The sequence below is a fragment of the Colias philodice genome, chromosome 22 (assembly GCF_061535455.1).
Source record: "Colias philodice isolate Cphi_HAF_F1 chromosome 22, ilColPhil1 Martin Lab GWU primary, whole genome shotgun sequence".
In the NCBI taxonomy this organism is placed as follows: Eukaryota; Metazoa; Arthropoda; class Insecta; order Lepidoptera; family Pieridae; genus Colias; species Colias philodice.
The window spans coordinates 1717309-1742519 of record NC_143107.1 but is presented as its reverse complement, the minus strand read 5'-3'; the positions used below and the strand labels follow the sequence as shown (position 1 = coordinate 1742519).

General features: G+C 31.5%; 1 protein-coding gene and 1 long non-coding RNA gene across 2 annotated transcripts in view; both read left to right on the top strand.

The window, feature by feature from the left end:
* Positions 1-25211, top strand: part of LOC149478303 (uncharacterized) — a 242386-nt gene that overhangs the window by 216635 nt on the left and 540 nt on the right. The gene's annotated exons all lie outside the window — the stretch shown is intronic.
* Positions 444-25211, top strand: LOC149478304 (uncharacterized). The gene is made up of 5 exons (XM_089709526.1): positions 444-601; positions 13749-13832; positions 14823-14894; positions 22918-23080; positions 24114-25211. Exons 2-5 carry the CDS (start codon positions 13801-13803, stop codon positions 25125-25127), a joined length of 1281 nt encoding a protein of 426 aa, XP_089565652.1. The 5' UTR covers positions 444-601; positions 13749-13800; the 3' UTR covers positions 25128-25211.

Below are 25211 nucleotides of genomic sequence, written 5' to 3'. Positions count from 1 at the left end.
TACGCTTTCTGAACGGTATCTTACATTACTAATTAGTAATTACATAAATAATATAATGAATTAGAATAATATTAATAGACCTATAGCTCTATTCTCCAAGTAATCTTTCTAGTCTACTATGTTATAGATTTTTTTTTTCAGGAGAATTTTCAAAATAGTTTAAGTATTTATAGTAGACCATAATATGAAAAATTATAATTATTCTATTAAGTAAATATCGGTAAAAAAAAGCAATTTTGTTCATGCAGTGGTAATAGTGATCTGCAATCATACAAAAGTAATAAAAAAATCTTGCTTTCGAAATTATAGTAAAGATTTAGTAGGTCTGTTAATACATAATATACTCATGTAAATCGCTAGTTTCTATCAATTGTGCCACTTTAAGCGATTCTCCAATGATTCACGTCACGTCACGACTCACGTCCACCAAACTGTCAGTTTCACTACAGACACCGTACTACACAGACGCTGGTAACGGTACCGATAACGTTATTAATAACGATACGAATAACGATATTTTCAGATATTTAGGTATGTGATAGTGAAAGTGAAAATTGTGCATAAACTTGTGTTTGGTTTAATGTGAAATTTAAAGAGTTCGGTAAGTTATTTGATTAAGTTGGTAATAAGTTAAGTTTAAGTTTTGGTCATTTTTCTATGTAGGTTTATTTTATTTTAAGTCTTGATTTTGAAATTCTCTTTTTCCTTTCATCATAAAACGCTAAACGTTATAGTAACGAAAGTAAATAAATAAATAAATAAATATTATAGGACATTATTACACAAATCGACCTAGTCCCACAGTAAGCTCAATTAAGGCTTGTGTTGTGGGTACTAGGCGACGATAAATATAATATTATAAATACATACTTATATAGATAATAACACCCAGACCCAAGAACAAATAATTGAGTTCATCACACAAATATTTGCCCTGACCGGGGATCGAACCCGGGACCGTCGGCTCAGTAGGCAGTTACTTTACCACTGCGCCAACCGCGTCGTCAAAGTCTTAGATCATTAAGTAAGAACGAAAGTAAAGTAAATGTTACTTTTAGAGAAAATACCCAAATAAAATATGTACCTACCTTTTTTTTTATAGTGGGGAAATCTTCCAAAGATACCCAGGCCACGGCCCCCGGGGAAGGAGCCGTGGGTTATGTCAGATTGTTACCGACTAAAGCCCCACTTTGTTCCGTCGAGCCGCTTTAATGATGGGGCCGCGGGTATTTGTTAGAATTCTTCCGCGACCAATATGTACCTACCTAGGTAGGTAATTTATAATTAAATGTTTATAGTGTCAACCGAAAATAGTTTATACTTAGTGATATTTCTAAAAAGATTTGAATATTCGATCACATGTTTATTTGCAGTAGGTATTATCAAATGCATATAGTTATGTATACCTGAATGTGTTTGTACAAATGTATAAAAATAAATAACTTAAAATAGTTATTATCGCTACAATTTAGGTAATCATAAGATTTTAATCTACCCCGCAAATTTTATCTAATTTCCTATATCATAATTATTATTATCTCAGCTGCATGCTAGTTGTTTATTCCAATTACAAAAACGATTTTATTTCACCCATTAGAATTTTTCACACTACATAAACTATATAGTTAGTCCTTATCCTTTTGTATTGAAAAAACTATGAACTTGGTTCCTACCTATAATAATATGCTAAAATTAATCAAGATCGTTAGGTATAGGTTTTTACTCATACTTCCGTATTTATATTATCAGAAGGGTTAGTCACAATTATGTCAAGATATTTTTTTCCAGTTATAAGGCTCGACGACATCTGACAGAAAAGATATTTCCTTAATTTTTATGAAGTGGTGAATGAATAAATAATTAAATATTAATAATCTGTAGCTATTACATCTCTCTCAGAAAATAAATTCTTCATTAATTTTCATTTAAGTGTAGGTACTTTCACATTATGCTTAAACTCATATTAGAAAGTTTTTGTTAAAACCATAAACGACATTAAAATAAAAGTAGGTAATTTTTTGCGACCTATTTAACATGTACAATTATATTTTTAAAATATATTTTTAAATAATACTAACCATAATATAGGGTAATTGCGCTGGTTTGCCGTCCAGTTTCGGTTTTCGTCCATTTGACTGACCTGCTACAATCACGTGCGTAAAACTTGAATACAAACCTACCTTCCCGCGCAAGTTTGCACTTTTTACGTTCCATAATGTGTAAGCAACAGTACTATCAACATGAAAATTTGATTTGACAAGAAGAGAGTTCAAAAAATTAACGTAAAAGTGGCCGCTTCCCATCCGTGCCTTGCAGATGTCATCGCGCGAGAGAAAAATTTGCCGGCGAGAAAAGTTCATGGTAAGTTAAATCACTGTTTTAGCTAGTTTACGTAATGTTTTTGGTACGTATGTTTAGATATCGCTGGTTTGCCGTCCAGTTTCGGTTTTCGTCCATTTGACTGACCTGCTACAATCACGTGCGTAAAACTTGAATACAAACCTACCTTCCCGCGCAAGTTTGCACTTTTTACGTTCCATAATGTGTAAGCAACAGTACTATCAACATGAAAATTTGATTTGACAAGAAGAGAGTTCAAAAAATTAACGTAAAAGTGGCCGCTTCCCATCCGTGCCTTGCAGATGTCATCGCGCGAGAGAAAAATTTGCCGGCGAGAAAAGTTCATGGTAAGTTAAATCACTGTTTTAGCTAGTTTACGTAATGTTTTTGGTACGTATGTTTAGATATAAGCCTATTAAACGCAATTAGAAGTGTTTATTATACTTTTTTTATAATATTCTTCGAAAAATTAAGTGGACGGATACTAGGTTACCAAATTCTCAAAATATTTGGTTTTCGTCCAAGTGGACGAAAACTCAAACAGCTACGTGAATATTTGTTAGGTTCTTTTTACTCTATCGGACTTTTAAAATACTGAATAGTTTCTCCCGAAGTGATCTTTATTGCTATTAGTTTAGATTTTTTGGTTTCCGTCCACTGCTTTGACAGTGCAGCCAAAATAAAAAAATATTTAAAGAAGTGGACGAAAACTAAATTTAGCTTTAAACGTTTTAGTTTTCGTCCATGAATGAGTATTGGAGTGGACAAAAATTAAAAATAGCTATTCTTTTGCATTACTTTTCGTCTTTTTTACGTATTGACAAGTTTTCTATTCAGTATCTTCCTTATAAATAATAATTGGTGAGGGCCAGAGTGCTGTAGGTACCTAATATTGTCATTCATTCAGTCATGTATCATTCTCCTTATGTGAAGTAGAGTCAATTATTCGTAGCATAAATGGGGGTAGGTCAGACATAATACACTGTATTTTTCTTGATTATCATTCACTTGAGTATCATCTTTTATTCTAGGTCTGTTTTGCCAATGCAATATTTTTTTATTCTACTTACTCAACGTATCCTAAGAAAGATCTTATTGTTTTTAGATGGCCTCGAAGGAGTCTAAGAAAGCTAGAAAAAAAAACGCTACGTAGGTACACTGAAGAATCTTTAATAAAGGCATCAGTAAGACAATAATGCATAGTTCAGTAAGGTATAGTATAGTTTATTTTAGTAGCTAAAACGTATTATTATGGCTGTGTTTAATATAGTACGTTTCATTTGATAAACAAAGTATTAGAATGAATATTTCTGTTTTTTGATGTAATTTCTCAGTCCTATAATTATTACTTTATTCATTTACATTGTAAGTAACGCATTCCTTTCTTCATTACGAATGATTAAACAGTCATCACTAACGATATAAAGACTGCCAAGTGCTACATAGATCTCAGTGTTGACTAGTTATATTGATTACTAGCTGTGCCCGCGACTTCGTCCGCGTGGAATAGTGACTGCATAGTAGTTACTACTTAACACACAATTATTGAGTAAACACGTCTTGAAACACGTACTATCATATACAACTAAATTATAAGTAGGTACTTACACATAATTATAAAGTTAAGAAATAAAATAAATAATAACACAAAAGAACTGTTAGTAAAATTTATTACTAAACTGAGCTATAAAACTTAGGTACAGAGTTCAAAATTTCCAGGATGTGGTTATTCTCCCGCTCCCATATTCCTTCTACTTTCACAGACTTTCAACTTTTCCCTTTCACCCCTAGTAAATGGCAGAACCGATTTTGATCTAAACCATGTCTAATTATACCTATATATTATGTACATGTCATATCCTTTCGTTTGGTACTCCATTTGGATTATTTATCCCCACTATCACCCCTAAGGTGCCCTATATGTAATAAACAGATTTACCAATTTTGATAAAACATGACTAATTGTGATTCACACGTCATTTGATATGCCGCTTGATTATATTATTTGACCACATTCGATTATTCATTCCCACTTTTACCGCTATAAATCAATAAATGGATGAACCGATTTTGATTAAATATGCCTCATCATACTTCTCACGTCAGGTCATGCCCTTTCATTTGATATGCCACTTGGGTATATTATTTGACAACTTTTATTCCCACTTTTATACCTATATCCAATAAATGGATGAACCAATTTTGATAAAATATGTCTTATTGTACTTTACACGTCATGTCTTTCATTAGATACGTCACTTCATCACTTGAGTATATTTGATAAAATTTATTTATTTATTCCCACTTTAACCCCTATATCAAATAAATTGATGAACCGATTTTGATATAATTTGACTTGTTGTTTCTGACAGGTCGTCTTTTTTCATTTGATATATCACTTGGGTATAACAGACAACATTCGTTTTTTTCATTCCCACTTTTACCCCTCTAATAATATAAAATTAATAATTGATAAAATATGTCTTATTGTACTTTACACGTCATGCCTTTCATTAGATACGTCACTTGAGTATATTTGATAAAATTCATTTATTTATTCCCACTATATCAAATAAATGGATGAACCAATTTTGATAAAATTTGACTAATTGTTTCTGACATGTCGTCTATTTTCATTTGATATATCACTTGGGTATAACCTACATTAACAACTTACATTAACAACTAACATTCGTTTTTTTCATTCCCACTTACCCCTATATAATATAATAAACAACTAATGTAACAAAAAAACGCATCTAATTCGTATTACCCGTTAGCGAGCTACGGTGGCACAGACAGACACGCAATACACACATAGCGGACATAACACCCCTCTTTTTGCGTCGGGGGTTAAAAATATAATACCTACGACATAATTTCAAAGACCTTTTATATAGAAAATTTACCTAGAAGTAACCATAATGCTATTTGTGCAGGTTTTAGACTTATGAGCAAAAATCTAAATAAAGGTCCTTTGACCCCCCCTACTACCCCCTCAGCATAACCACCCCCCCCACGCTTGGGGACTTTCGATATAATCATCTGGACATGTCAAGGAATAACTTTAGCGTATAATTTACGTAATAAAGTAATTCATGTATAGAATGCCTTAGCAAATGTTCGCTGTGATTACTTAAATGGTCATAACTTTTTTATTTATGAACCGATTGACATGAAATAAACACTAAATGTTAAATGAAGCTTACCACAATATATAAGTGAAAACTGCATCTAAATCGGATAAGCCGTTTCTGAGATTAGCGTGTTCAAACATACAGACAAACAGACAAACCGACAAACAGACAAACAGACAAACAGACAAAAATTTTTTTAACAACAGTTTTGGGTTTGGGATCGATTTAGTAATAGCCCCTGCTAATTTTTTTTACATATTTTCATTGTACAGACACCACTTTTCTAGAATTTTATTATATGTATTGATTATTAGTAAAACTAAACCTGTAAGGTAGTGAGAAATTGTGATGTTGATTAAATAAAAGTATATATTTACCTGTAATTGGTTTTTAACTTAATAATTGACCTACCCTCCTTTTTCTACACGGTGGTCGAAAACTAGCTTACACTAGGACGAAAACCAGTTTTTTTGGACGAAAACTAGCATATACCCTACTTTTGCAGAAAATAATTTAAATAAAAAGATACATCAAAATGATTTATTTTCACCTAATATCATCTTAAAGAAGACTATATAAGGACTAAATAAAAATATTACATGTTTAAGTAAGGGTGCTCCAAAATATTTATTTCGCATCAGAAAGTTGGCAACTCCCATAACTGGACGAAAACCAGCGCAATCACCCTAGTGCTTCAATATAACACAAAATAACGATTGATCTAACTTACATAAAAATATTACCTTGAACCATCGAGATAGTATGTAGTAGTACATACTATCTCGATGCCTTGAACTTGGCAATAATCAGATTTTTATGTTGTTTCAAATGAAGTAAAATCCACCACAAGCGCTGTCTTTATTTTTTAAAGCTTTTATTACATTATTTTAAATGAATATATTTATGTTTAACTAGCTTCCGCCCGCGACTTCGCCCGCGTGGTGTTTTGATAAAAGGTAGCCTAGATTTTCTTTCTCAGAGTCTAAAGATTGTCTGTGCCAAATTTCATCAAAATCGGTTGAGATGTTTAAGCGGGAAAGCGTAACATACAGACAGACAGACAAACAGTTACTTTCGCATTTAAAATATTAGTAGAGAAGGGATATATTGATGGAAGTGAGAACATCACTCTGCTCACAATAGTACCTACCTATGAAGCTGTAGCCTGCAGTAGGTTCATTCATGTCTTTCTAAAGAAAATGATAGGATTTTAAGATTTCATTGATAATTTACAAAACTAATAAATGTTTAATTTTGTTGCAATAAGTGTTTAATAGGAATACAATACAATAATAATTGACTGTTAGCTATCATCGTCCTTTAGGCTTTACCTCACAGATAAGTCAGACTAGGACATTTATTTATAATCAATATAATAACAAGGAAATTTTAATACTATTATAATAATAACTATTAAATAATTAATACTATTTAATATTAACCAATATACATAAGACGGCATATTCTAACTTAGAATATGCCGTCTAACTAGTACGACATTCAAAGGGATTTAGGTCTAAATAGCTTTTTAAAAGTTAATAATATTTGGTAGTTCGTGAATTACTTAAGTTTACTTATGGAATAGTTTGAAGGGCCTTTTTCATAACTGGCTACCAGGGTTTGGACTTTAAAATATTTTCCATTTATCTAGCGTATAAGCAAAATATAATATATTATCCAGAAGTTATGCAACTAGTCATAAGTTATACAAGTATCTTGATTCTAGCCAATAACATGCTCTAATCGTTCGCCTTTCATTAAAGCGTAACCAAACACTATGCCCAGTTTTAAAAATGATAACGTCGTGTTGAATTAAAATCATTGCAAAATGCAAAGTGATGCTAGGTTTAAAAAGAACTATTTTTTACAAGAAAACAGTGTTTTAAATTATTAATAAATATTTGACCAGCATTATATATATTATTACTAAAACTGCCTTCAAATATCCAGACTAAATTTTACCGGGAACAACCGGAAGGCACTAACATTCAAATAAAAAAAAATCAAATCCGATCACCTAGTCGAAAGTTTTTGCATCATAAACAAAAAAATACAGTCGAATTGAGAACCTCCTTTTTAGAAGTCGGTTAAAAAGCCATAATACGCATTTATTGTACTACGGTTTGTGACATACACGTCAAACCTTTTGAATCTAGTCAAGCCGGTTTTTCAATCAGGATGTTTTCATTCACTAATTGGATGATATAAAAAATAATATTCAATCTTTGCCGCTTTTTTGCTTAACTAAAACATGACAAGACGTTTGTTAACATTAAGGCTACGCGCAGACATACAGCGTTCTGCGTTCCGCGTTCTGCGTCCTGCGTTCGTCAGTTCTGCGTTCTGCGTTCTAGCGCACACAGGAGCACGTTCAAGACATTTGCGTTCTATTTCGCGACTCTCCGCACGTGAAACATTTCTCTCGAAAGTTCATCTTCCGAAGATGAAGCCTTGCTTTTGTGGAGTCTAGAGGAGTCAAAAAAAGTAGAAAATGTTGGGTACACCCTATCAACACGAAATGAGATGATATGGGAGAATTTAGTATTCTTATCCCTGAGCTGCTTCAAGATGAAGAGAGATTTTATATTTATTTTCGAATGTCAATAAATAGCTTCAATGAGTTACATGACTATGTAAAATCTGAAATAGAAAAACAAGATACCAATTGGAGAAGACGGACCAGCCATAGCGAGAACGCGAGTTCTTTGTAATTCTGTACAGAGAACGCGAGAACGCAAGCGTTCCGAATGACCGCCGCGGTCTAACTGCGTTCTGTGTGCGCCGGCGCTATAGATCCTTCACATTACAAAGAACGCGGAACGCAGAACGCAGAACGCGGAACGCAGAACGCTCTCTGTCTGCGCGTACCCTAATAAATTTATAAGTCGAGCAACCATCGAGTTTTTACTAGAAAAAATATCTTCCCTACATAGTATAAAAAGTCGCTTTCCGTCTCATGATTCCGTCTGCATGATTAAATCTTCAAAACTACATAACAGATATAGGGGTTTTTTTTTAATAGATAGTGATTCTCGATGAAGGTTTTGGTTTATAACTTACTAGCTGTGCCCTGCGGTTTTATCCGCAGTGCTCCACTCCTGTTAGACTTAGCGTAATTAAAGCCTTATATGCGTAAATAAATAGCCTATAGCCTTCCTCGATAAATGGGCTATCTAACACTGAAAGAATTTTACAAATCGGACCCGTAGTTCCTGAGATTAGCGCGTTCAAAAACTCTTCAGCTTTATTATATTAGTATAGATTGTTGATTATAAGTTATAACCAATATTATAACTTATAAAGTTATAACGTAGTAGGTATAGGTATTATTATTAGTCTGTGGTTATAACTTATAAGACTAAGCGGTGGAAGCGGCGAGCGGAAAGATATTTATTTATATAGATTTATACATATAGTTTTCTAGATAGGAAAAGTTATTTCTACAGATTATAATGAATATTTACTTCGATATTACTCAATCGTTCTATTTCTATAGCATCGAGTTCTCGAGCACTTGCTTACAACACATCCTCTCGGCACGAGCAAGGAATTTTAAACATTTTATAGTTGTTACTTCATCATGTTGTTATCGAAGTACTTATTTTTGAAGTGAAACTTCTTTTACACGCGTTGAGAGTAAAATTTCAAGGTCATGGCAATACCGTCACGTCATCAAGTAAGGCGACGACTTTGGTATCTATGAATCTTGCCAAAGACGTAGGTATTCACTTCTGACACGTGTGCTCGGCACACGCTCTTTTTTTATTTCATTAATATGCCTGCATTGTTCGCAACGCAACTGTTCAAAATGTAAAGTATATTTGGCAATAAAATACAGATGCAATTTTACGTTGTTTTTAGTTTGGATGTAATTTGGAAGTTATGTTCGGCAAATTAATGCTCAATAAGAGCCTGCAACCACAACTCACGAGTCACATGTAGATATTTAATAATTACTATGATTCGAGTCATTATTTTTGTGGCTTTTTATTTATTTTCTTGAGGTGAATGTTTTTTTGTCGTAAGTCAAATAATTTTGTAATGTATTTTATTTGTAATCTAGCTTCCGCCCACGACTTTGTTCGTGCATCCCCGTTTTTCCCCGTTCCCGCAAGAATTTCGGGAAATCCTTTCTTAGCGGATGCCTACGTCCTAACATCTAACATGCCAAATTTCAGCCCGATACGTCCAGTGGTTTGGGCTGTGCGTTGATAGATCACTATAATATCAGTCACCTTTGATTTTTATTATAACTACCTAGTTGATCTACGCAACTTCTGATTAAAAAGGAATATTTTACCTGTTACTTGTAACATTTTTCTTAATTTTTGTAAAACAGAGTTTAGTTTGATTGATTTAAGAGTAATTAATAAAACAATTAGGTACCTAGGTTCCTTATGCTCATCCTAGGGCTTAGTTGCAATCTGTTTTGCATAATATGTATTTTTATATATTTTTATTTTACAAAAAGTCCTTTTTATTCGTCAAACTGTCGCATTGAAAAAAATAAATTACGAATACATTTGCATCATTATTCATTGCAATAACTTTTACAAAATTGGCGAACCCATAAAGATTAACTACCATTAACCATAAAATATTCAGTCAAGAAAACTTATATAGGTACCATTACAGAATACCTCAAAGTTATTGATTACAATTCAGACAATATTTTAAATGCATGGTGGTCAAAAATTCGTCATGGTTCAATTAATTTTATGGTAATGTCGATATCGATATTGTAAAATGTCAAGAGGGTTCAAGCACACCTTAAAATATCCATCTTCCGTATGCAATGATATACTGAGATGGAAACCAAAAATTTTTAAAAACAAATATTGTGATAAGTAAGTAGAAAAATAATCTTATATATAAAAATGAATCGCAAAATGTGTTGGTAAGCGCATAACTCGAGAACGGCTGAACCGATTTCGATAATTCTTTTTTTATTATATTCCTTGAAGTACGAGGATGGTTTTTATGTAGAGAAAACGTAAATTTGTACCACGGGCGAAGCCGGGGCGGACCGCTAGTCTTATATATAAAAATGAATCGCAAAATGTGTTGGTAAGCGCATAACTCGAGAACGGCTGAACCGATTTCAATAATTCTTTTTTTATTATATTCCTTGAAGTACGAGGATGGTTTTTACGTAGAGAAAACGTAAATATGTACCACGGGCGAAGCCGGGGCGGACCGCTAGTCTTTAATATAAAAATGAATCGCAAAATGTGTTGGTAAGCGCATAACTCGAGAACGGCTGAACCGATTTCGATAATTCTTTTTTTATTATATTCCTTGAAGTACGAGGATGGTTTTTATGTAGAGAAAACGTAAATATGTACCACGGGCGAAGCCGGTGCGGACAGCTAGTTATAAATAAAAGTTTAGGTTAACTAATTATTGTTTAAATATTGTTAAAATCAAATTGTGTAGTGTGTAAAAAGTAAAACAAAAATAAATGATATTTTTATGTAACTTGTTTTTGAAAATCATTACGATTGTAATATAATAAACAAACAATATATTAAGTAACATAAATCAAAAAGAATGCATGTAAAGAGCGGCCCTGTCGTTAGTAAGCGATATCTTCCAGTCAATAGTCACTATATATTTATTTTTTATAAAAATTCTACCTTTATGATATTTTTTTTAATTGTCGAATAGTTTTTAATTTAAAATGTTATAAACAAACCCCAAAAATCTAATCATTTCTCTTACTACGTTAGGGATAGAGATTATATTGAAAAACAATAAAATATGTGAATAATAATTATTATTATTATGTATGTATTCCCAGTAATTATTGTTACTAACGTTTATGCGTAGGTATGTGGTTTGTGGTTAATCATAAAGTTATGATTAATTGGTAATTATCCATTGTCACGATATTTTGACCCTGAGGTTTATTCTTTGCGGATAAATCTCAGGTAATAGAAAATGCCTTTTTTATTATTATTTTCTGACAATTTTCTTAAGGCTAATGTGAAATAATTTTTCATAATTATTAATTAGTCTACTGATATCTCATATTATTATTTTAAATCGCTAGTTTTTCAGCTATCTATTTAGTTCAGTTATGTTTTCATATAGATATTATAGCAGTGTGATATTCAATGTATTACTATAATCTAATTACTATCTTCTATTTCTTAAATCTAATTACTATCTTCTAAAATTAAACAAAACGACCATACAATCGAAGGCGTATTAAAATCAAACAAAACAAAATATTCGCGTTCTATACCTAATGCTTTCAGGGCTGACAATACGTAGTTAAATAAGTAATTTAAAACACCATTAAATTTTTAATTATAAAATTTCGCCCTTCCAGAACCTTCTACAATATAGTTCTATTAAATGTAGGCCAAAGTAAAGGTCGAAATTAACACACAATAGAATAATATTAAATATTTTTGAATATTTTACTTTTATAATTTACCTTAAGAAATTGGTACTTAAAATTCAATTACAAACATAATTGAGATTTGAGATAAAGAATGTTTTGTTTTGTTTGTCACAATAATATCTAAAACGATTATTTCTTTGAGTCCATATATGTTTTGTACATTTTTGTGTACTAATGTTATTATTAATCCTATCTTATCCTTCCTACTTCGCGGAAATCCCACGGGAACGGGAACTATGAGGGATTTCTTTGAAAACGCGGGCGAAGCCGCGGGCGGAAAGCTAGTAGACATATAATATTAATAAAAAAGCGTATTCAGAAACAGTCGATATATCAAGTTGCAAAGTAGGTTTAGAAGCTCTGGATAATATTTTATTGCAATATCTGTGATACTAAAGTAATAAATTATTATTTCTACATTGAACTTACTCAATCTGATTACAATTCTTAGGAAGTATCTTGTTAATAAGGAACTTAACATACTATTAAATGTAGGTCAAATTGAATTTACATACAATTGGATGTATGGACGTAGGAAGAATATAAAATCGTATTATGTACATAATGAATATTTCGGCCAGTTCGCCTTCATGTAGGTTATGGTCTGAGATCGTTTAATCTTTAGAATTATGTGTATTGAGATGAATAAATTATTAAGATAAAATGATAGAATTATTTTTCCATAAACATCCTAACTCTTGGTGTTTTTAGTTAGGCCTTAGGAAAACTTCTAGTATGGAAATCAAGCATTAAGTTGTTTATTTCCAGTAGATCGATAATTTGAACGAATGAATAAATGCATAGGTACTGCCTTAATATCAATTATAACCATTTTGTCATAATATATACGGTCTAATAAGTAGTTTTTTGATCAGTTAGTATTTTGATGTGAAACTGATTTCTAGCCATTTGATGGTATAAATACGTAGCCTATTATTACAGTAGTGCTTTCACTAAATTCGTCGTACAAAATAATGTCAATGTTTCACATCTGCAAGGAGTCCCGTGACGACTCACAATAATTGTATATTTATATAATTATTATATTCCTAGTTTCAAGGAACATATTATATACAAACCGACATTCTCGATTCGATTTTGTTTTTATGTATCGATGAATATAAAGTCAGAAATGTATGAATGTAACAATTGTCAATTGTTCTCGTTTTATTGTGAACAACGTCGTGACTGTAATATTGTACAAAATATCATATACTAGTGTACGTATCCTTGAAGACAATTACTTGCTAATATTATTTCATGATGAAACGGTCAGCCTTCATGTAAGAATTAAAACTGTTAATATCATGTTAATACGTATGTATTGTCAATATTGGACTGTATTCTTATGTGGTTTAGATACCTTTTGTTACAGTGATATTGCTATGAATTAAGCCGGCAAATGTTTAAATATTTGCAATTTTATTTATTTTAACAATACTAAAGTAAAACGCGACTATTCTTGTACATAATTGTCTTCTATCCTAGCGTGAAATTAATTCAAATAATCCAGTATTTTGGTGTTATAATCACTTTTATTAACACGAAGTTAATAAAACTTCATCTGTATTCGTTATCTGTACTGTAGTAAGTTCGTATGTTTTTAAATTTTAATGTAACTAACACTTTTAGACTCGATTTTGAACCACTTTAAACGGGCGGATTTAATTTAAAACTTTGTACACTAAACTTATCAAGGATCGTTAAGAATACAATAATTTATTTTTTGAAACTATTAATACATTCAACATCTTTATGTACTCTATATTACCATGTCTATACTGAATTATCCATTCCCATGTTATAAATGTTAAATTCCATAATTTTGCAAGTCAATTTTATTTTTATTTTTTAATTTCCAGATTGTTCCGAGCTCCGTCCTCGAAGACACACTAGCTATGTGAAGATGTAAACATGCTTCTCAATATTTGTAAATCCTGTCAGTAGTAAGTATTTGAAATTTGTGAAACTACTTACTTTATTATGCATTAATTATTATTTATTATTGAACCCATCGTAGTTAATACAAGACATACCTTTTTAATAACATCCACTTAATTGCTTTAAAGTTCTATAAAATAACGCTAAAATTTTCTCAATTTTTTAAATCAATGGTTTGTATTAATTTCATGTTTTCTATAGGGACATATTGATTGAAAATCGATTATGACTTGTAAATTGTCTATATTAGAGAAAGAATTAAACAATAGTAACTCACTATGATTGAAAAAACCTTTAAGAAAATGTGTAAAGCGACAGTTACCTCATAATATTTATCCTAATACGATACATAATATTCTAGCTGTGATTCTAGCCCATTTTATCAACTAGGTACTTCAAATTTGTAAAAACAAGGTTACGCAAAATATCTTATAGAAACCCAAACATGCTTATCAGGTATACTGTTGCATAGGAAATTATCACATTCGATCAAAAATGTCAAGATAAGGTAATCTTGCAAATACTTTACAATCATTATAGATACTAGAAGATACATATTTGTGTTCCGATTTTTGGAACAACCATCATATTACTCCATAGTGATAAGGCCGCCCTTTCTTGTAATATAACCTTTATGTATTTGTTTTGCAAAATAAATTGTTAAATAAATTTTATACATTATTGTTGTTACTTGTTATACGTCATATGAAGAACAACAGAGTTTGAAAATGCTTGTAATTTAAAGTTTTTGTTTACTCGTCTGATTGTTTAGAATAAGGTTTTCCTGAGGCTTATTATTTATTCGTATTTTTCATAGATTATACTGCTTATTTATTTATTTATAAATTATATAAGTATACAGGTTTAATTTTAAAATACATAATACAAGACTGTTTCTTTTAATGCAGTGTGAATCCGACCATATTTCTATCTATTCCATGAAATATATTTTCGTATAATAATTAGTTAAATTTATAATAATTGTATGTTTTCAGCTGTTTGGAGACAATGTACTGGACATGCTGCGAGGAAAGGTTTTGCTTCGACAAGAAAATCGCTACTTATAAGTATGTATTATTAATTACATAATTATTATCATCCTTCTGTGTGTATGTGTGTTTGTTACTCTTTCACGCAAATACCACTGAACCGATTACAATGAAATTTAGCACACATATAGAGGGTAACTTAGATTAACAAATAGGATAGGTTTTATCCCGGAAATCCTACGGGAACGGGAACTATTTACCTACTAACGACAAACTCTTTACGAAATTTAACTATTTTTTTTAATATACATAGGTAAATATGTATCAGATTAAAGTAACTGCTTGTAAACTATAAATAAAATCAAATGGAATCGGGAAAAAACCTCGTAATATGTCAATATCATAGAAATCTAAATAACAAATACCTAATAAACATACATATTTTATGAAAAAATGGCGATCTACGCTTAAAATATATTCCTTGAATAATTATCTTATCTGGTAAATATTGCAATACAATTTGATTCAATAATTTTAATTCCTCAGAAACTGATGATCTAATCGAAAAGTTTTTGCCTTTGTTTGCTAAAAAAACTGAATAGTTGAGAATATAGCCACGATTCGAGCACATTATTTAATTAAAATACAAATAAAATTGAAGGCCGTTTTTGCAATTACATTTCTCAATTACATAGAAACATCTGGAGATAGATATTAAAATTCCGTTATTTCCACAAATTTATTCAACTGAAGATTATATTTCAATGAATGCATTTTCTTTTTAGGTGCGTTAAGATGTTGTTTATGGTAATTTGAATCCAGTTTTGGTGTGGTTAGAATCCTGGTTCTTGAATGGTTTAGACGCTTAATTGGCAAAATTTTCCTGGCAAAGTTTTAACTAAATTTTAGTTTTAATAGCATGATCATTATTTATTGTTTAAAACTGACTCAGCAATTACAAAGACTTGTTGTTAGCTATTTTCTGCGAAATGATGTTTAAATTACTAGATTTTGATTCTATTCTATGTTGTTTAATTTCGACCTTCATGGGCTGTATAGTTCAATGAATTTTTAAATGGACTTTTTTACAGTCTTCAAGTATTGGTTAATACCAAAATATCCCATGAGTTTTGTTATTATTTATAATTATTGAAGAGTAATGCCATTATACCTTCTAAATGTATTTAGGTATCTTTTAATATACCTAGTATTTGGTAAATTTCTATTTAGCTCATTTCTATGTTACTTGTTTGTAAAACCTGCTTCTCTCATGTTATTGAATACTTGGCACATCGTCTTTGACACTTTGAATTTCAAGATCATAACGTATTTATAAATAAAACAACAATAAAACAAGAAGGTAAATAGAAGGTATTGTGTTGAATCAAATATCTAATCATAAGTGCATGATTTGTGGAATCATAAGGTGATAACGAATATAATATGAATAAAGGTCTCGAACAAAATTAAACTACAGGGTCGATTGATAATATTTAATAATTGAAAATACACGATTTCTGGGGCCGTATTATGGTTTATGACCTCTTATTTCGTTGAAATAAGAGGTCAATATTACGGCCCCTGGACACCTTAGCATAGCTAAATACATAGATCAAAGAATAACAAAATAATGAAACCAGTTATCTTCATCTTCACATAATATCTTTTGTACCCACTTTTTATTTTCTATATTACTTCACTCTCTATATAGTGAAGAACAAATAAATAAATAAACCTTTATAACCACGCAGACGAATTACATAATAATATTATATTGCAATTATCACTTGCTTTTTTATTCGTAGGAGTATCGATCTCATAAAAATAGCGAAAAAAACAAGTTCTTCATTATATCATAATATTATCTAATACTGATTGATGTTGAGATTTACTTGTGTTTACGGAAGAAGGGAGAACAATGGGCGTCCTTATGTTGTAATATGCGATATCTTCGCTAAGAATAATTTACAGAATATATATATATATATATATATATATATATATATATATATATATATATATATATACTAGCGGTCCGCCCCGGCTTCGCCCGTGGTACATATGAAAAATAGATGTTGGCCGATTCTCAGACTTACCCGATATGCACAGAAAATTTAATGAGAATCGGTCCACCCGTTTCGGAGGAGTATGCAGACTAACATTGTGACACGAGAATTTTATATATAAGATTATATAGGTATTATATAGATAAGATGTTAAATTAGATAGTGGTGTATCGTAATCCTACCTTCCTATACCTATTCGGTACCTACTTATTAAATGTTTCTATTCACTACCATAAATATTAAATACAAGCTGCGCTCCGCGGTTTCGCCCGCGTGGCTCTATATTAAGTATAGAACCTTTTAATTTAATCTATTGAAAAAAAAACTCGTTCTAATTCAATCATAGAAAAGTATGATTATTTAATTTTCCTCAAACTACAAGGAAATATTATTTAATCGGAAAAAAATATATCAACCTTGAAATTATTATTTTATCTCGTGGAAAAATAATAACGTCCTATGTTGGTAATCGTGAAAAACCATATCACAAGATATGATCTATTGTTGCTCATGTTTCAACTGCAATTAATAATAACTTTATTATCTGAAAGTGGATGGTATATGAAGTTGATAAAGAATTAGAACGTATTTTAATATATATATATGGGGCATTTCACGCGAAGCGGACACAGATTTCAGGGTGAGGTTTCAGATTTCGGTTATATTTTAGTATGTTACACCTGTATATATCCTCGGTATGTATACGAAATATTTTTGCATTTAGAAGCTTAGTTTTCAAAATACAGGTCTTTGAAGATGTCAGTAAGCGTGAGGTATGGGCGACTTCAAATGTAATTATCAGTTCATGAAAATTAATTTTTAAATAAATTGATGACTGAATAATATACCCTATTAAATAAACTTTTTATCCTCATATTTCGAATTTTGAATTTATATTTAAATTCCTTACAAAAATAAAAAATAAATTTTCTTTTTCATTTTTTACAAACTTTGCGTATTTTTAAATTTTTTTAAGATCATTAAATAAATGGCTTATATTATGCTTAAACTTCATGCAAAGTTCTAGAGTGGTCATCGCAGTAGTTTAGAAGCTACATGTATTATAATGGTGAAGCACGGCAATATCCCCATACTAGAGCCTAGCGCGACGCACTGCAATATTCATAGAAACGGGGACAAAAAATAAATTCGAGAAATTTGAATTAAATGAGGTGTCAACAGATAGGTCTTTAAAAATTAATTGAAGGTTTATAAATAAGTTTTATGCTAAAATAAATAATTGACGAGATATACGTATTCAAAGTCGTAAAAATGTCATATTACTTTACTGAATAATTTTTTTTTAAGAAAACAAAAGTAATATTTTCTTGCTTGTTATTTACCACTATAAAACCTTATTTAAACCTGAAACGGTGTTATTAACTAACTATAGTGAGATAAATACTGCAGTACGTTGCGCTAACCAACTAGGCGCTAGTATGGGGATATTACCGCGCTTCGCTATTAAAATACATGTAGCTTCTAAACTACCGCGATGACCACTCTAGAACTTTGCATGAAGTTTAAGCATAATATAAGCCATTTATTTAATGATCTTAAAAAAATTTAAAAATACGCAAAGTTTATCAAAAATGACAAAGAAAAATATTTTTTTATTTTTCTAAGGAATTTAAATATAAATTCGAAATTCGAAATATGAGGATAAAAAGTTTATTTAATGGGGTATATTATTCAGTCATCAATTTATTTAAAATTAATTTTCATGAACTGATAATTACATTCGAAGTCGCCCATACCTCACGCTTACTGACATCTTCAAAGACCTGTATTTTGAAAACTAAGCTTTTAAATGCAAAAATATTTCGTATACATACCGAGGATATATACAGGTGTAACATACTAAAATATAACCGAAATCTGAAACATCACCCTGACATCTGTGTCCGCTTCGCGTGAAATGCCCCATATATTATACTAGCTGCTCCGCGCGGTTTCACCCCCGTGGCTCCACTCCTGTTGCCCGTAGCGTGATGAAATATAGCCTATAACCTTCCTCGATAAATGGGCTATCTAACACCGAAAGAATTTTTCAAATCGGACTAGTAGTTCCCGAGATTAGTGCGTTCAAACAAACAAACAAACAAACTCTTCAGCTTTATAATATTAGTATAGATAAGCTTTAGAGAAAATGTAGAGAAACGGGAATTTTTTGAAGTATTTATACTCAATGGATGATACAATATCTACTTACCAATACTTACCTACATCGTATCGCATCGTTTTCGCCAGAGAGCCGTATTTTTTGTAGTTTTTATCTCCTATTTAAATAATAATACAATTTGTTTTTATAAATTATATTTATATGCATTAGAAGCCAAATTACATGATGAGAAGAAACGCATTATTAAAATACAAATGTAGTTAGGTCGGTATTATTATTTCAGACTAAAATACAAAAAGTCAAGAAGGACAAAACCTTTGACGGTGTACCGTGTAGGTACACCAGCTTGATTTTCACAATTTCATTATTACAATTACAACTTATATCGGCACTCAACACTATCTTCACTCTTCAGTTTATTCTAATTATTATCACACAATATAAGCCCAATGTTAACATTGTATTATCGCAGGTATTATAATGTAAATCTTTGTATTTACGTTTATATTTAGTCGGATTATAATTATAATTTATGGTCTCTCGTACTTCCCTCGTATTAGAAATGTTTCACCATATTATTTTTAAAGTAAAGTCTTGTCTTAAAGCTGAAGTGTTTGTTTGTTTGAACGCGCTAATCTCAGGAACTACTGGTCCGATTTGAAAAATTTTTCAGTGTTAGATAGCCCATTTACCTATAGCCTTCCTCGGCCTATATCATCACGTTTAGACCAACAGAAGCGGACCCACGCGGGCGAAACCGCGGGGCGCAGCTAGTTCAACTTACTATTGTTAAAATTATGTGGTCATCAATCATCATCTCACAAAGTTATGACAGTGCCGTCTTTAAGGCAGGGCCCGCAGGGCCCTGGCCCGAGGCCCCGAGGTAGGCAGGGGCCCCACAATTCTGAAAATTTTCGATATACAACAACAAATTTTATAACATAATAAGAAAAATATCAAATCACACACTTGGTAAAATAGAAACAAGATTTAGAAAATTTGTTTAAAAATTTATTTTTGCACTAAAATAACAGTAATTATATACAGCTTAAAAAACTTTCATTCCTTACATAGGCCCCAGCCAGTACCTTGGCCCATAGCCTCGTTGATCCTAAAGACGGCACTGAGTTATGACTTATCTTTTACGGGGACTCACAATATTTAAATATAGTGTGGTTTGTTGACAAATCTTTGCTGCATAGTTTTTGTACTACTTAGTATCCAAACCCAGATCTTATGCATAGTAAAATTAAGAGAGTGTTATAGTTGGATGAAAATTGTATAAATGAGGTCGCTATTCTCTAACAAAGACGTCAATAATATAGAGCCAAGAGCAATTGCTAGGATAAGATTGTTTATAAACCAATATTAATCAGTTTAAACAAATGCATGAGTAAATTTTATCCAATAAATACATACATAGGTAATTTATAGAATAATGCGTATAATTAACTTCCTATATAATTATTATTAACTAGCGGTCCGCCCCGGCTTCGCCCGTGGTACATGTTTACGTTTTCTCTACATAAAGACCATCCTCGTACTTCAAGGAATATAATAAAAAAAGAATTATCGAAATCGGTTCAGCCGTTCTCAAGTTATGCGCTTACCAACACATTTTGGGATTCATTTTTATATATAGGATTATTAATAATAGTACTTACCAAAATTATATACAATCCTACTGCCAATTTAAATAAAAATACTATGGAACGAAACATTTATTAGAATCGGAATTCATGTTTGAATTACATTATGATACGCTATATAAATTTTATGACACGATAAAATGCGTACCAAAATAACTTGTTTGTAATCCTATAAATATAAATTTTAATAGTTAAACATTAAAATAATTTATTTATTAATAATGCATAAATTAATATTATATGGGTGTTGTGATTGTTTCGTTTTCTGCACTAAAGTGTAAAGAAATTTAATTTTTTAATTTATGTTTTGACCGATTATAAAAAAAAAACTATGAGAATAGTATACACTTGAGCATTATACCTATATCCCATAATCTACCATTTTAACATATTTTTCAATATTCTTGTATTACATTGAATTTTTAAAATATAATAACACTAGCTTTCTACCCGCGGCTTAACCCGCGCAGTCAAAGAAAAACCCGCATAGTTCCCGTTCCCGTGGGATTTCCGGGATAAAACCTATCCTATTTCCCGGGGTAAAAAGTAGCCTATGTCCTTTCTCGGGTATCAAAATATCTCTATACCAAATTTCATGCAAATTGGTTCAGTAGTTAAGGCGTGATTGAGTAACAGACAGACAGACAGAGTTACTTTCGCATTTATAATATTAGTATTTAGTATGGATTTATTTTGGGCATGTTCAATTGTTCAATGATTAGTTAATAAGTTTTCATTAAAATAGTCTAGCTTTTAATTTTTACATATTTCATCTTATATATAAAAATGAATCGCAAAATGTGTTGGTAAGCGCATAACTCGAGAACGGCTGAACCGATTTCGATAATTCTTTTTTTATTATATTCCTTGAAGTACGAGGATGGTTCTTATGTAGAGAAAACGTAAACATGTACCACGGGCGAAGCCGGGGCGGACCGCTAGTTCTGTATAAAATTAACTACCTAGTATCCAATGTTTTGCTTTCATAATATTGCATAAGTAAATTGTTCGCAAGAGTGACAAGTTAATGCAAAATAAACAATATTTTAACATAAACATAATAAAAATTGTTATCATAATACATATTTTCCTTCAAGTTCTTTAATCACAAAAACAAAGAATTTTGTTTGTTCCTGTAAACACACAATGAGCTTTAGTGAAACAAATTGTATAGGTATACTAATACTAGCTGCTCCGCGCGGTTTCGCCCCCGTGGCTCCACTCCTGTTGCCCGTAGCGTGATGAAAAAGCCTATAACCTTCCACGATAAATGGGCTATCTAACACCGAAAGAATTTTTCAAATCGGATCGGTAGTTCCCGAGATTAGTGCGTTCAAACAAACAAACAAACTCTTCAGCTTTATAATATTAGTATAGATTTAGTGCATAAAGTCTGATAATAGGTAAAATTACTTTAGGTTTAGAGCAATTGTTTTGTAGTATGTAGTAAGAAGTAGTTTACCGTATGTACCATAAAATAATTTGTGAAGAAACTAGCTTTTCGCCTGCGAGGTCAAAGGAAAACCCGCATAGTTCCCGTTCCCATGGGTCTTGGGTCTTGGGTCTTGGTCATGGGGTTGTTAATCCAAGTTACCGTCTATTTGTGTACCAAATTTAATGAAAATCAGTTCTGTAGTTTTTGCGTGAAGGAGTAACAAACAAACATACAAAGTTTCGCATCCTACTAATATTATAAATGCGAAAGTTAGTGAGGATGGATTGATGGGTGTTACTCATTCACGCAAATACTACTAAACCGATTGCAATGTAATTTGGTATGTAGGTAGCTGAAGACTCAGAATAAGACATGGGCTTTTTATCCCAGAAAACCCGAAACCGGCACTATGCGGGTTTATCTTTGAAAACGAGGGCGAAGCCGCAGGTAGTCCTATTAATATTATAAATGTGAAAGTTTGTATGGATGTTTGTTACTCTTTCACGCAAAAACTACTGAAACGATTACAATGAATTTTAGCACACATATAGAGGGTAACTTAGATTAACACATAGGATAGGTTTTATCCCGGAAATCCCACGGGAACGGGAACTATGCGGGTTTATCTTTGAAAATGCGGGCGAAGCCGCGGGCGGAAAGCTAGTTTATAATAATTGTGGTAGAAAGTAAAACAAGACACTAATAATGCGTATTCTATGTATGACAGTTCGTTTTTCATTATTAACAGTCTATGTCTGCAGTCTGATTATTATCCGAATTTTCGATTATCTGCATAATCACGTATTTACAACTTTCTTTTTATTTCCAGGCTCGAAGATGACACTCTCTACACAAACGGCTATGCCAACATGGGTGCCAGTCTGGACAGCGTGGTCACACAGCAGCCGATCAATAATAACCATCTGCCTCAACAAGCCATTTTAAGTCGGGAGATTAATGAACTACCGCTACATGCTGATAAATTGTATGAGGTATGTATTATTTTAATAAAACAAAAGATATATGTATGTATGTTCACTTATAGAATACTAGCTGTGACTCGCGGCCACGCTCTTATTGGTCTTAGCATGATGATAATATAATATAGAAAGAAACCGAAAGAATTTTTCAAATCGGACTAGTAGTTCCTGAGATAAGGGCGTTCAAATAAACTAACAAACTTTTCAGCTTTATAATATTAGTATAGATTAAAAAAAAGTAAAAACACAGCGGAGAAAATAAACTTGACAGACAAATTAACTAAATAGACAAATTAAATGCACCGAATATACCGAATAATCGTTGTTCACTGATAAAAATATCCAAAGGATAGGCAGGTATTTAAGCGATAACAGCGTGTCAGTGATGGATAGACTCATAACTTATCAGAAATAAGGGCAATGTACTGTTATTTTAAGATAATGATAATGACAGATTACCTAGGTACCGAAAATGTTGTAAAAGTATTAAAATCTTAGAAATTATAAAATTTTATTACGTTTGCTGCGTGTATCAAATTTAACCGTTTTCACAATAAAAAGTGTCATTTTATATTATTTTATTGGAGTTAATAAAAAAATGTATGACAAAGGCTAAATATGTAACATATGCTTAATTTAAATATTAATTTAATAAAATTTATTCACATAACTATAATAATTATAATATGCAAAGCTGATATTCTTCTAATATATTACTCATCAGTCATCACAAAACATTTTTTCGGTTGTAGGATCAAACGTTCCCGAAGACGCAATTAATAGACAGATCAAAATGCAGACAATATTAGAGCTTAAGCTTCAATATAATGATTGTATTGTTTGTGTGTACGGTTGCCCCAATTCTAATTGACCCTAATTTTGTGTCAATAAAACGTTAGCTGCAATACATCAATTGATCATTATATGAACAACTATTAATTTAGAGTGGCGTCTAGTTTATACTCCAATGTAACATCTTTCTTTATATCTTTTTAGATGCTTATATAATGAACCCTTTTAATAATAATTTACCTTTTGTCACCAGGTATTCTCCAAATCACTGATATTCAGAGATGATCACGAATTGAAGAAAGCCAGCACAAACACGTTAGATGAATTGGAAACTAAATCAGAACCGGACTATTTATCAGACAAGCCAAATAGAACAAAAGTGTACTTTGAAGATGAAGTTGATTCACCAGTCACAGACTTCGAAATCATGTTCAAAGACGAACTATTGGCTACTTATGACATGTTTAAAATTGAAGAAGAAGAAGAAGATACTAAGAGTCAAGACACTGAAGAAGGTCTTACTATGAACGTATCTGTGAAAAAGCAAGACGTTATAAAACCAAGCACTGTTACTCTCAAGGATGAAACAAAGATAACAAAACAGACACCAATATATCAATACGATCCCGTTTCAGTACTAGCTTTACCCACAGCTCTTACGTTACCTAGAGTTGAAAGTGTGAAGGGAATCCTAAGAACCAACAGTGCTAAGACGTTAGACAGAATTGATAGTTCAAGCAAATTAAGACCAACTTTGAACAGAGTTGAAAGTCTAAAGAATATAGACCCAAATAAAATCAACAAAGTGCTAGCAAGAGTACCACATAGAAGCGCATCGTTCCTGAACATTCCTGCTCATTTAACACCAGAAAAACCACCACTAATAAAGAGCAAATCAACAGTTGGAGTTCCGTCGTTAGCTGACAGTGATTTAAAATTAAGTTCCTTACCAGACACTCCTATAATAAGAAGTAATAATTTGCCAAGATTTTTCGCGGATACACCTCCCCCTAAAGCGGAATATAAAACGGAAACAAGCCTGCAAAGTATTAAACAGAAAACGGCGTTGATGTTCAAAGAAAATGATTTTAGTATGCCTAGATATTATGGTACTGTTAAGGCTACAGAATTAACAGTACATGAGAGCAAGTCGATGCCTGATTTGAGAAATCCGCATTCAACTGGTAAAGTTAGTAAGAGATTGGTCAAATTGCGAAGTAGATTGAAGCCATTGGTTATAAGAAAGAGCTCGGAGGAGAGACTTTAAGTATTAAACTGTTGCCAATTTTCGTTTTAAAAATTTAAGTACTTTAGGAATTTTCTGGACAATTAAAATATAAATATTAAAGGT